General features: G+C 45.1%; 1 protein-coding gene across 2 annotated transcripts in view; it reads right to left on the bottom strand.

The window, feature by feature from the left end:
• The window catches only part of LOC137551191 (coiled-coil domain-containing protein 17-like), a 66,656-nt gene extending 56,069 nt beyond the window's left edge, over positions 1–10,587 (bottom strand). For both annotated transcript variants that reach the window (XM_068271327.1, XM_068271326.1), the window contains exon 1: positions 10,235–10,587. In XM_068271327.1, coding sequence (XP_068127428.1) covers positions 10,235–10,369 — 135 coding nt within the window. In that variant the 5' untranslated portion in view covers positions 10,370–10,587. The remainder of the gene's footprint in view (positions 1–10,234) is intronic.
• Positions 10,588–14,426: the final 3,839 nt, after the last annotated feature.

The raw sequence follows: 14,426 nt of genomic DNA on the forward strand, positions 1-14,426 counted from the left end.
AAACGAATTTGCATGCAAATTCGTACGTTTGCATGCAAATTTTAATGCGAAAATGCGTTAAAATTCGCATCTGTTTGTAAGTAAGCGAATTTAACCATGTCAGTGCCTGTGTGCTTTTACATTGATTTTAAGTGAAAACGTACGCAAACTCGCATAGAAAATTTGCATAGTGAAAATTTTGCTATTAATTACATTACAGGCGAATCGCACACTAGCCTTGCGGTGTGCGAATTCTGATGGCTCTACTGTGCAGATTTTTTCTGGACAGTCCACTGCACAGAATTGTTGACAATTGGAAACAGGTCCATTGATTTATATTGGTTATGCAAATCTGCATGCAGAAAACGCATGCAGATTCGCTCTAGTGGCAACAGGCCCTTAAAGAGAACCTGTACTGAGTAAAAATATTTAAAATAAGCACATGAGGTAACTTCAAAGGAACATTACATAGTTACCTTGCCATCAGTTCCTCTCAGAAGCTCACCATTTTCTTCTGACAATAATCCCTTCCAGTTCTGACAATATTTTGTCAGATCTGGAATAGATCAGTTGCTGTCAATAAAATATCAGTTGCTGTCAGTTATAGCTGAGAGGAAAACTGATGTACCAGGTAATGTCCATGTTTCCCCATGGCTCAAGTGGGCGATGTTACAGTTTAACTGTGTGCTGACCAGAAAGCTGTTATGGGTAATGGCCATTTTCAAAATGGAGGACGGAAAATTCCCTTGATCACAGTGAACAAACAGGACGCGGGACAGGAGAAAGACACTGAGGAGTAGACTACATGGAAGGTAAGTATGACTTGTGTATGCTTATTTTGACTTTTAATTTTCAGTTCAGGTTTTCTTTAAGGTTCCCTTTAAAGGGACCCTGAACAGAATCTTAAAATTAAAATCTGCACTTACCTGGGGCTTCTTAGAGCTTCCTATAGCCTGCAAGGTCCCTCGACATCCTTTGGGTCCCCTCTGTGGTCTTAGCCTAGCGACTTCAGAGAAGTTGTGTGCAACTGCACATGCGCGGCCCGCCCGCACACCTGGCTGGATCACAAGCCTTCTGCGCATGCGCAGTTCAGTCTTTCAAGAACCGCGCATGCTCAGGAGTGGCTATAATTTGAGAATATCTCCTGCCAATTGCACAGGAACTTTCAGCCAAACCCCTTTTTAATATGAAACTATGGATTGTGCTAGAGGTCTATGCAGCACTGAAGGGCCTGAGCCCACTATCACAGTTGTGTCCGCTTCTGTCCGCTTTTCAGCATTTCTATCATTGATGTGTAACTGAAAAGCGCCCACAACTGCGTCAGTGAGCTCAGGCCCAAATAAAAACAATAACGCAAGCACTTAATACAAACAATAAAGCAAGTTTTAATGTAATTTGTGACATTCTGTTTAAACTACACAGCATTAGGTAACTATACAAAAGCAAACATTTACTACCATTTAAAGTACTGTAAAAATGTATTATACAATATGAAACCTTAGGATATTTATCTAATACATTTCAACAGGATAAAATAACAGGGTTATTATATAACGTCTGGTATGCTTCCTTTTGTGTTTAAGATAACTTTTCCTTTGATTACAAGGAATCAAATCAATCACACTCTAACATACGGTACTGTATATAAGACGTGCCTCCGACATAATAGACATGAGAAGCTTCAGTGGAGCAGAAGTTGACTATTCTTAGGCCCTATTCACACTAGAGCTCAAGTGCTAGCGCTTTTTGAAGTGCTAGTGCAATAATAACCTATGGGCTTGTTCTCACTTGGGCGATTTGCGTTAATCGCCGGCGATTAACGGAAATTGCCCCCAAAAATTTGTATCCTGCACCATTTTTGAGGCGATTTCCCGGCGACCGTGTTTAGTGCTATAGAAGCGCTAATCGCAATCGCAGAAAATCGCCACAAGTGTGAATGGCGTTAATCGACAAAAAACGCCAGAGCAAAACGCTAGCAAAAGCACTAGCGTTTTGCGTTTTGTAAGTGTGAATGGGGCCTCAGGGCCAAATGAACACAGCACATTTACTTCAATAGGAATCAGCAAAGAACAAAGCATAGGAGATATGTTTCCAATTGGTGAAAGACGAAAATATTAGAATTTGTTTAGACTAGTGTTGTCAGTTAGGGTTATGTGAAAGGATCAACTAGAACAGGGTGTAAGGTTAGGTGCTAAGGTAGGCTGGGTGGGGGGGTTGTGTACTGTAAATGAAAGTGGAACTAACCCTACAGCAAATCTCTGTCCTATAAATTTCTGAATTTATATGACAGAGATACAACAAACAACATCCATCATGATTTCATGTAAATACTATTGCTGTCAAACTGATATAATCTGTTTTGTGGCAGTGTATGACTTCCTTCAATTGATTTTTCCAAATATCACAAACAGCAGACAGAGCAGCAGTATTCTAGCTCTATTTTGTTTGTGTCTTTCAATTCTGATGAAATTAATCACAGCTTCCAGCAGTATGAGAAAATAATACAATACCTAGTACATATAATTTTTTTTTCTAAAGTAGTGCCTGATGCCCTGTCACCACCTCTCAAATGGTTTCCCCATTTTCTGTTATCTGCTCTGCCTACCCTTCAGACACTCATGCATCTGGTCTGATCATCGGAGAGGAGGTTTACTGGAGTTCTAAGTTAAGAGACAAAGCCCAGCAGTGTTAAAGGGACTCCAAGCACCTCTCATGGGCATGCCCTTAAGCCAGACGACTTCCAACAAAGTTGTGCTATGACCCCTCTGAAGGAGCCTCTTGCCCATGCGTGTCACTTCCTCTTCCTGCTTCATTCAGTGATGCACTTCTCTAACAGAGAAGACAGGGGTGACTCGGAAGTTATAACATAGCCAAGATGGCTGCCGCGATTTTTAAATTGAAATAGAACGAAAACTATTTGGTGTAGAATGGCAATTCAGGCATCAAATGAAGGAGGAGAGCACAAGCTACAGAAAGGTATGCATCTTTAAGTACTTTGCAGTACTGGTCGAAGTCTTAAAGGCATGCCTATGAGAGGTGCTATGAGAGGTGCTCAGAGTCCCTTTAAAGCCCAAGTAAACCCAAGACTGAAGTTGATAAATGTTGGAAGCATGCTTGATGTTTAGCTTAAAATGCATTTTTAAATTTAGATAACTATTTAGTTGTGCTTAACGGCAGCTGAGCTGGCCAGCTATGCATACAGGTACAAGACTCCTGCACTGGCTGCTTTCCTGTTCAGAAAAAGGGGGCTGAAATTACACTTCCTGTGACAAATGATCCCACCCATCCCATGTGCAATGAGCTCAATATGAATGAAGCCGGCAGTGAAATGTGCAGCTCAAGAACAATATGAGCAAACCATTCCCATGTTCCACCCTTGTTTCTGCCTCTGTTACCACCCTTTGCCAGCACCTTCATCACGTATTTTACTGTAATGGTGGGAAATGTACTCTGGCATCTATTGTTCTTTTTTATTTTTAGAGTTGCAGAGGGGTGTATGCAATAAACTGCATCAAGCAGAATTATGTGTGTTAAGACTTACCGCACGATGAGTACAGGAGAATGCCATACATTACACGCAATGCATTACGGCCTTCTCATTGTGTGTAATACTTTACACACAATTATTCTTAATGCAATTTAGAGCCAGGGCCGGATTTCTAAAAAGGCAACAAAGGCCTAGGCCTTGGGCAGCTGCAACCCAAGGGGGCACCAAAAAGAGAGCTTAAAATAGGGAGCAACACATGCAAAAGGGAAAGTGATCCCTAAGGGAGAAAGCAAACTGTAGTGCATCTCCAAGCAGATTTTGACACATGAAAATAAGTATTTTGCCCACCAATTTCCTTCTACACACTTTTTTTATTCACTTACAGTGGGTTGCAAAAGTATTGGGCCCCCTTGACGGTTTCCACATTTTGTCACATTACTGCCACAAACATGCATCAATTTTATTGGAATTCCATGTGAAAGACCAATACAAAGTGGTGTACACGTGAGAAGTGGATCGAAAATCATACATCATTCCAAACATTTTTAGAAATAAATAACTGCAAAGTGGGGTGTGTGTAATTATTCAGCCCCCTGAGTCAATACTTTGTAGAATCACCTTTTGCTGCAATTACAGCTGCCAGTCTTTTTAGGGTATGTCTCTACCAGCTTTGCACATCTAGAGACTGAAATCCTTGCCCATTCTTCTTTGCAAAACAGCTCCAGCTCAGTCAGATTAGATGGACAGCGTTTGTGAACAGCAGCTTTCAGATCTTGCCACAGATTCTCGATTGGATTTAGATCTGGACTTTGACTGGGCCATTCTAACACATAGATATGTTTTGTTTTAAACCATTCCATTGTTGCCCTGGCTTTATGTTTAGGGTCATTGTCCTGCTGGAAGGTGAACCTCCGCCCAAGTCTTAAGTCTTTTGCAGTCTCCAAGAGGTTTTCTTCCAAGTTTGCCCTGTATTTGGCTCCAATCATCTTCCCATCAACTCTGACCAGCTTCCCTGTCCCTGCTGAAGAGACGCACCCCCTGAGCATGATGCTGCCACCACCATATTTGACAGTGGGGATGGTGTGTTCAGAGTGATGTGCAGTGTTAGTTTTCCGCCACACATAGCGTTTTGCATTTTGGCCAAAAAGTTCAATTTTGATCTCATCCCACCAGAGCACCTTCTTCCACATGGTTGCTGTGTCCCCCACATGGCTTGTGGCAAACTGCAAACAGGACTTCTTATGCTTTCTGTTAACAATGCCTTTCTTCTTGCCACTCTTCCATAAAGGCCAACTTTGTACAGTGCATGACTAATAGTTGTCCTATGGACAGAGTCTCCCACCTGAGCTGTAGATCTCTGCAGCTCGTCCAGAGTCACCATGGGCCTCTTAAATGCATTTCTGATCAGTGCTCTCCTTGTTCGGCCTGTGAGTTTAGGTGGATGGCCTTGTCTTGGTAGGTTTACAGTTGTGCCATACTCCTTCCATTTCTGAATGATCGCTTGAACAGTGCTCCGTGGGATGTTCAAGGCTTTGGAAATCTTTTTGTAGCCTAAGCCTGCTTTAAATTTCTCAATAACTTGATCCCTGACCTGTCTTGTGTGTTCTTTGGACTTCACAGTGTTGTTGCTCCCAATATTCTCTTAGACAACCTCTGAGGCCCTCACAGAGCAGCTGTATTTGTACTGACATTAGATTACACACAGGTGCACTCTATTTAGTCATTAGCACTCATCAGGCAATGTCTATAGGCAACTGACTGCACTCAGATCAAAGGGGGCCGAATAATTATGCACACCCCACTTTGCTGTTATTTATTTGTAAAAAAAAATGTTTGGAATCATGTAGGATTTTTGTTCCACTTCTCATGTGTACACCACTTTGTGTTGGTCTTTCATGTGGAATTCCAATAAAATTGATTCATGTATGTGGCAGTAATATGACAAAATGTGGAAAACTTCAAGGGGGCCGAATACTTTTGCAACCCACTGTATATGGTGGTGGCTGGGCGGTGTAATGGTTAAGGGCTCTGCCTCTGACACAGGAGACCAGGGTTCAAATCTCGGCTCTGCCTGTTAAGTAAGCCAGCAGCTATTCAGTAGGAGACCTTGGGCAAGTCTCCCTAACACTGCTACTGCCTATAGAGCGCGCCCTAGTGGCTGCAGCTCTGGCGCTTTGAGTGCGCCTGGAGAAAAGCGCGATATAAATGTTATTTGTCTTATATGCCTAACTGCTATAAAAATGTGCATTTTTATGGTTTAGTTGAGCTTTAAAGGGGACCTATGACTTTAGAAAATGCAAAAGCTAGATTCTCACTTAGTAGAGGGAAGCTTCTAGATAATCCAGAGGCTTCCCCTGCCCCCCCCCCCCCCCCCCACCTCGCCGATACAGCGCTTGGACCCTTCCAAGCTCCTCGACAAGGGCGTGTCTGCGTGAGTGCGGTCACACTGTGCCTGTGCAGAGCCGCGGAGAATCTCAGGGTCCGTTTTTTTTCCAGCCAAACACATGCTACTGCGAGGCTGTCCTGCGGCTGCGCAGTACGGCCATGCTTGTTCCCGGGCGTAAGAGTATTTGCAAAATTTCAGAGGGTCCCAAAATCCAGCTGTGGTCTCGAGGAGGACTTGAAAAACCTCTGTAAATCCAGAGTCTTCCCTCTACCAAGGAAAGTATCTGACTTTTTTTTTTCTAAAAGTTACAGGTTTTCTTTAAAGAGAACCCGAGGTGGGAATTACTTTTACTATTGGGGCACAGAGGCTGGTTGTGCGCACTAAGACCAGCCTCTGTTGCCCCATCGTGTGTCTCCATGTCCCCCCTGCTCGCCGCTATACCCCCCGCATTGCTGGCGACACGCAGCGTGTCGCCAGCTCAATGTTTACCTTGCGCTGTCAGTCAGCGCTGCTCTCCTGCCTCCTCCGCATCGGCGCACCCGCCCGTGTCCCTTCCCTCCCGCTGATAGGAGGGAAGTGACGCGGCGGGTGGCGCCGATGCGGAGGAGGCGGGGGAGCGGCGCTGACTGACAGCGCAAGGTAAACATTGAGCTGGCGACACAGCCAGCAATGCGGGGGGTATAGCGGCGAGCAGGGGGGACATGGAGGCACACGATGGGGCAACAGAGGCTGGTCTTAGTGCGCACAACCAGCCTCTGTGCCCCAATAGTAAAAGTAATTCCCACCTCGGGTTCTCTTTAAGCAAAGGTTAGGGTTAAGGTGGCCACACACCATACATTTTTTTAAATTTCTTTTCAAGATTTACAATCAATCTTTCTGATTGATTGTAACATTTGAAAAATTGCTTGCGTCTCTACATTAAAAAATTGTCAATCTACCGTACACCATACAATCTTGCAAAAATATTCCCACCACTCCTGATCAAGGAATAAAAAAAAACAAAAAAAACAAAACAGGAATTCCAATCGTATTTTCACTTGAATATAAAAAAATCTTTAGATTTTTCTGTACAAATGGATTGTTTTGATCAAATTGTAAAATCAAATAATGTTATTGTATCGTGTGTGGCCACCTTTAGGCAAAAGGCAGGGAGTTAGGACTGAGTTTTGAATAGATAGGTGTAACGATCGGTGTAACACAGAGAGGGTCTGATTACCGGTGATCTGCAGTATCACCGAGAATGCAGAATATACCCGATTATTGATGATCTGCAGTATCACCGATAATCAGATATATCTACTAACCTCTGGACACCTGAGAGAGAAGTGAGTGATTGGGTGTAACAGTAATACAGTGGACTGTACCTAAGTGGTAGGTACAGAGACAGTAAGGTATACTGCACAGAAGTATGCTCCTTCCGTAAGCCTAGACTCTCCCGGGGGAGTAGCTAAGCAGAATGTGGGAAGGACAGAGCGTGAGTGACGAGCCCATAGACAGATAAGGTACAGAATCAGAAGGCAGACATACGGAATCCAATAACAGGCAGGGTCAGGCAACGGAGAATCAGAAATAACGAGGTACAGAATCAGGAGGCAGGTACAGAGTCCAGGAACGAGCAGAGATTGGCAACAGGATATCAGAAATAGCAAGGTACAAGATCAGAGTTCAGAAGAATAGTCAGGCAGGCAGAAGGTCATAACAAAATAATACAATACAATATTCCTAAAGCTAAGGTGTGAACTCCTTGATGTCAACACCTTTGGAAACTATGCTAGAACACAGAAACAGACAAGGCCTGAGTGCTACCACGTTGTGATCGCAACGACAGACAACCAGAGAATGACCAGCACCCAGTATATATACTATAGCGCTCTCCAGCGCCACCCTAAGTGCTGGACCAATGAAAAGTGGTGGAGATGTCAGCTGACCAGCTTGGTCAGCTGACCTTCTTCTGGCTGTCATATAAACTCTGCCTCTCAGCGTGCGCGGGCGTCATTCTGAACCTGTGTGGACTATCAGTCCCAGCCACACCAGTCACGTTTTGCAATGTCTCTGCTGGCCTACACGCGGGGTGAGATGCACCGCTATCTGCACATGCGGGGGCCTCCCCGCGCCTGGTCAGACCGTCAGTAGCAGGCCTGTGCGCGCAAACCGCCGCGTCAGACGCGGCGGTTTTTCCGCGTTCTGCTATGCCAGCCGCGGAAACAGCCGCCTCATCCTGCGTCCATGCGGCGGATTTTCCGCGTTTCTTCACAATAGGGTGACAGGCCTGGAGACTCAGGTAACTACAAATTAGATATTGAGATATTGGAACCAAAGTAATATGTACTGGTGACTAAGACCAGGACTGAGGTACCCTCCGTTATGGGTAAACTACTACAATGGGAGTATTATAGACACACTTGGGAGTAATACAGACTCATTTAAAAGGCACAGCAACATTAATGTCTGCGAACAGAGTATGCCTGCCAATGTGAAACAACGGTTTTTATTGATTTGTGATATTCAATTAATATTCAGAATACAGTGAATACAGACAATAAATCAAAAGAAATAGGCCAGAGGTGACTATATGCAGCCCAAAGTCACTGTCACTGGGAAAACCAGCACTGGTACGACTTAAAGAAAATCTGATATCCAAGTACCGTATATAAGCAAATATTTCATTATACAGGTGTCACGATTGTGGAACTTTCCCCGTGATCAGCGCACAACGCGTGCGCTGACACGGCGGAGATCCTCCACAAGCGTATAATTGCAGGAACCCAGCAAAAGGTGCTATGCACCTGTAGAGGGAAATTCCTGTCGGCAGATGGCGCTGGGGAGTGCAGAGGAACCAATCCTCTGTACCTCCACAAGTGCCAGACAGGAATTGTACGAAGCGCAGAACGCAATCGCAAGAGAGGCGATTGCGAATGAGATTGAGCAAAAGGGATAGGTTGTATGTGTGTGCGCCAATCCAGTCGCCACTCCGCGACCGCGCACACACAACAGCAGATACGAAATAGGAACGCGATCGCGAGAGGTGCGATCGCGAGACGTGACACAAGGCAGAACAGAATAGAATACGAGGGTAGCAAAGGCACAGCAAATACAATAAGGAGATACGGAAAATAACAACCGCTAGCTAACCGCGAACACCGCACTCATTCGCAACAGTGCACGCGGTTATGCGCGATCTCCACGTGATAAGCACAATAGAGACAAGCACGCCTAACTAACCATAAACAGACAAACATGAAACAGGGGACGCGAGCGCTTGCTTAACGGTTACCTCACCGAGCCTGTAGCAAGCGCAGCGGACAAGACAGACACACGAAAAACAAGAACTAGGCAGGAAGGATCCACCGCTCTTCCGCCAGAGCAAGTGTGATCCAAGCAGGAACACAGATCAGAAAGATCCACAGCCGCTAACGCTAGCGGCTAGTGCGATCTCAGCAAGACAGAACGATTCGCTATCAACCGCCGTTGGTGACAGCGCAATCGCGACCGACAAGACAGAACAGAAGGATCCCCAGCGCTCGCACAAAGTAGCTAGCGCGATCCCAGGAAACAGAACAGAAGGATCCCCAGCGCTAGCACAAAGTAGCTAGCGTGATCCCAGGAAACAGAACAGAAGAGATAGCTGGCAGCAACCGCTGCACCAGCTATACTCCAAGAACATAGATCAGAACCATTTCCTGTCAACCACCATAGGGACAGGACAATGGCAAACAGGCAAGACAAGACAGAACAGGCAATACAGATAATACAACCTGACTGGGCTAGAAGGGGAGCCTAAAGCAACCCCCAGGAATTAACTATACTAGATAGCAATGGCTGACACTCCAGCAGTGTCCATCAGGAACTGAGCATGGAAGGGAAATGACCAGCCAAGCATTGTGGGAAAGACATAGTACTTATAGTACACGCCTCCAATGAATGTGGCCAGGCAATTTGCATGACAACGTATGCAAATTCCTCTGCAAGCACAAGCTGCAAAACTGACAGAAACTCTTCTTTCCAGAGTCCTGCAGCATGCAAACTTACACAATGGTCAAAGGGCTGCCTGTCTGCACAGGCAGCTGAGCAAATCATCACAACAGGTCACTTTAAATTGTGTTTAAACCATGAAACACAAATCCTGCTTGTATTAAATGTATATAATACCTGAAACGCAAATAAACTGAAATGTTTAATTAGGCTACGTATGATCAAAATAAACCACAGAAAAGAAAAAGAAAAAGGAAAGAAAAAGATCATATTACAATACTCCAATAAATATATACATAGGTATAGCTAACATAAATGATAAAATACATTAACAAAAATTATATAAACAGATTACTACAATACAGTAGAAGTATTAAAAAAAAAATAAAAAAATGAAAACAAACATTTACCATGTCCTGGGGTGTCTGTGCCTCCCTCACCCTGCCAACGTCTCCACCAATGCAAAACCTCTCCCTGTGTTTTTCAAGTAACAGTGAAGACTTGAAAGTCATATTGCAGCTTGGGCATCGCAACAAGTCTGTCATTCTGAGAACTCGGATGGCTTGTAAATCAGGGCTTTTTATCAGTCAGGGTTTACATCCTCTTAGGTGCTTCTTATAGTGCTTCCGCAGCCACTTCACATATGTGGGCTTCATATCAAATAAAAAAAGCACATGATGTCCTGGAATATATTTTTTTATGTCCAATGTGATCATAGAATTTGTCAGCTGAAGTGTCCCAGTTTCTCAATGTAGCTTTGCCCCTCCTCGAGTTTTCTAACAATGAGACTTGGTTGGCAACCTGTGTTTGTGTGTAACTAATCTAACTCACAGCAAAGCTGCAGCTACTGATTAGGAAGGCTTGGGAGTGACATCTACAGCTAAACCTCAGCATTGCAAATTACAATGCTCCAACCACTACAGAAAGCCTCCTATTATTATTACAGTATTGCTGATTTACATAAAATAGCACTGTACAATAGACAGTACATACTACATACTAGTTGCAAGAGCAATGATGGGATACAGGAAATAAACAGGTAAACAGCTTAGCTTTAAATTGTAAATAGAGGTGACAGATGTGTACGCACATTACACAGTCGTGATTAGTGTAGTGGTTTATGCCTGGTACACACCAAGCAATTTCCCTTCAAATAAATGGGTCAAATAGATCATTTCCAACTCATTTTTCTGATTGATTTTCCAATCACTTTTATACAAAATTGATCAGAAAAACGATTGGAAATCAGATCAGACCTGTCGGAAAAGATCTATTTGACCCGTCTATTTGACGGGAAATTGCACGGTGTGTACCAGGCATTAGTATTGATTTTTTTTAGCTCGATTCCTGACTGAATCGATCACGCAGATCAATTCTGCCAGAAATCAGACCTGACGAAAAGTCCCTCATCGATTGGGGGAGAGGCAGGAGTGGCGGTAGATCGACAGCCTATAATGTTGTACTGCATCAATAAGTACAACACTGCAGTTCAATCAATTTTTAATAGATTTCATGCTGAAATCATATGAAAATGTATGTATAGTGCGTGGAAGGAATCGATCCATCTGTGGTCAGATTCAGTTCAGGGAAGGGTCGATCTTTTTGCCACATTGGGTGGCAATCTACATGTATGTGGCTACCTTATTGGAGAAAGCTATGCAATGTTCTTACTAGCTAACAAGCAGACAGACACTATGCCTGATACACACAAAGCAACTTCCTGCCAGATCAACGGGTTTATGGATAATATCCAGCATGTCCGATCTACTCTCGATCAATAATGGGATTGATTCTGTGCAGTAATGATCTGATCCCGTCAGATGAGATCCCCTCAGAAGTCTGATCCGCTCAGACTTCCAGCAGGTCACTGTAACTCAAGAAACTCTCCATCGAACCCTTACTACCCTCTAACTACCGCCCTATCTCCCTCCTCGCCTTTGCCTCAAAACTCCTTGAGCGTCTGGTTCACAAACGCCTGACCCAGTACCTCAATGCCAACTCCCTTTTAGACCCACTGCAATCTGGATTTCGACCTGCCCACTCAACCGAAAACAGCTCCCACCGAATTGGTCAATGACCTTGCCTTAGCTAAAGCTGAAGGCAAATACTACATTCTCCTCCTCCTTGACCTTTCAGCAGCTTTTGACACGGTGGACCCCCCCTCTACTCCTCCAGTCTATGGGCATTCACGACCTTGCCCTGGCCTGGCTCTCATCCTACCTTTCCAACTGCTCCTTCACGACCTCCTTCAATGAGTCCTCATCCACCCACAACCACCTCTCGGCGGAAGTCCCCCAAGGCTCGGTCTTCGACCCCCTACTGTTCTCCCTATACACATCCTCCATTGGCAAGGTTAACTCTTCCATGGGTTTTAACTATCATCTGTATGCAGATGACACCCAGATCTACCTCCACATCCCTGACCTATCCACCACTACTATGGACAAGGTCTCCTCCTGGATGTCTACTACGTTCCTGAAACTAAATCTGGACAAAACAAAATTTATGATCTTCCCACCCTGGCCATGCCTGAACCTCCCAGGTGTGCATGTCACTGTTAACAACACTACCATTCGCCCTACCTCTCAAGCCTGCTGTCTGGGTGTCACCCTGGACTCTGCACTCTCCTTCGCTCCCCACAACCAAAACCTCACAAAGTCCTTGTCACAGGAGGCCCTGGTGGCTGACCGCAAATGGCCTTCTAAACGGTGCCAGCGCACGTATCGTGCGAACTCTGGTCGCAGTCAATGCGCAGGAACCGTTGGGAATTAGCCGCAGACAAACCAGAAGGGAGCCTGTGAGGTACGGTAATTACAAAAATACACACTAATTCAGGGTATAACTGCCACCACCTCGGTTACCATGGGCCCGAGGAGCCCGCTGACTGACTAGTCCTGCGAATAAAAACGGTTAAACACACTCTATTCTGTCTAGCCAACGACAACCAATAGTAGCGTCTCTTCAGAGATCTGAGTTCAGTTCTGTGCGTGCTGAAAAGCAGGGTAGCGGAAAAGTGAATGACTTTGATAAAGTATTTTATTCACAGGCAAAATAAATAATTAATATATACAGACAATTATTAAAATCAACAATTATTAAAACAGTAATAGCCAGTATGAAAAATAAAAGGGAGAAAATACTTAGGGTTTGTGGAAATACATCCTTTTGTGGGAAAATCATCAAGTCCTTGGTTTCAAGTTCAGCAGAGTTCTTTGTTCCAGGTTACAGAAGATGGCCAATCAAGATGGCCGCTAGCCATGTGTCCTTTGTTTCAGCTTAGACAAGATGGCCGCCAACCATGTGTCCTCTGGCTGGCAATATCCTCTCAGGAAGGTGTAATTTGGAGGACTCAAGCTCGCCTGCTGGCTTTGTGCTTTTGATGAAGCTGGTTTGGGGGTGTGGCAATGCCGGCCCCCTCTGAGTTACCAACAAATGACAGTTCATTCCCTCTGAGAGATTTTAGGGCTAAACTTATGAAATGCTGTAACTCCTGAACCATACACGTTATATTTAGGGGAGTAAGAGATTCATACTTGGAAAATACAGATTAATATGACATCAGACATGGCTAAGCCAGCGGGTCAGGCTCCCAAGAAGATTCATATCTCAATACCGGGATGTGCCATCACAATGAATTCCATATCAACCTGATGGCCAGATTTTACCGAACAAGACTATATGAATATCATAGCTGTGCGATATACGGTTTTCGTATACCGACAGGAAATCCTACCACCCATGCTTTCTTATGGCCCGTGCTCGGTGCCGTTGAGTCTGGAGTGGAAGCAGGTTTTGAATAGCCCCCTGCTGGGATTAGCTTCCTGGCTCTCCAAGTTATGAAAGGCTCAGGCTAATTAACATCTAGGTGTCACCTGGTTCCCAGAACAGAAAAGGGAATTCATGCCTCCATCTTATTCTGCCTTCCACAGGGAATATGTCCAAGCTAATTAACACCTCCCCCCAGGCTCTTACTCAGCTAAGACAAATCCCCCAGCTGTTCCTAGGCAGAGGGAGACTACACATCAAATCTTGGTTTAACGATTTGTGTCGCAAACCGAACGCAATTGCGTTTTGGCCGACTGGGCGTTGCCCGGCGTCACACCTCCCCCTCCTGACGCTGTGTAGGGGGGTGTCACCAAGACATCCTCCGTAGCAGCCATTGGCGCTGTTGGGTCTAGTTCCCCCTGACACCGGGACAGCCCATCGGCGTTTTGGTGTCGGCTGCCTGCTTTGTGTTGGATCATAAAGTCCTACTGTTGCAATGACAGGCTCCACTGTAGGAGCTTGCCATTGGTCCCAGCAGTACGGTTTAGCCAACTGAGGGGGTTATGGTCGGTAATGATCGTGAAAGAGCGGCCGTACAGATACGATTGTAGTTTCTGTAGGGCCCACACGATGGCTAGGCACTCCTTTTCAGTTGTGGAGTAGGCTACCTCTCGGGGCAGGAGCTTCTGGCTCAGGTAGAGGATAGGGTGTTCATCTCCCTTTCCATCCACCTGGCTGAGGACTGCGCCGAGACCGTAGTCAGAGGCATCGGTTTGCACAACAAACCGACGACTGAAATCCGGGGCTTGAAGCACAAGGGCACTCGCGAGTGCCTGC

Source organism: Hyperolius riggenbachi, chromosome 1, assembly GCF_040937935.1.
Source record: "Hyperolius riggenbachi isolate aHypRig1 chromosome 1, aHypRig1.pri, whole genome shotgun sequence".
NCBI lineage: Eukaryota > Metazoa > Chordata > Amphibia > Anura > Hyperoliidae > Hyperolius > Hyperolius riggenbachi.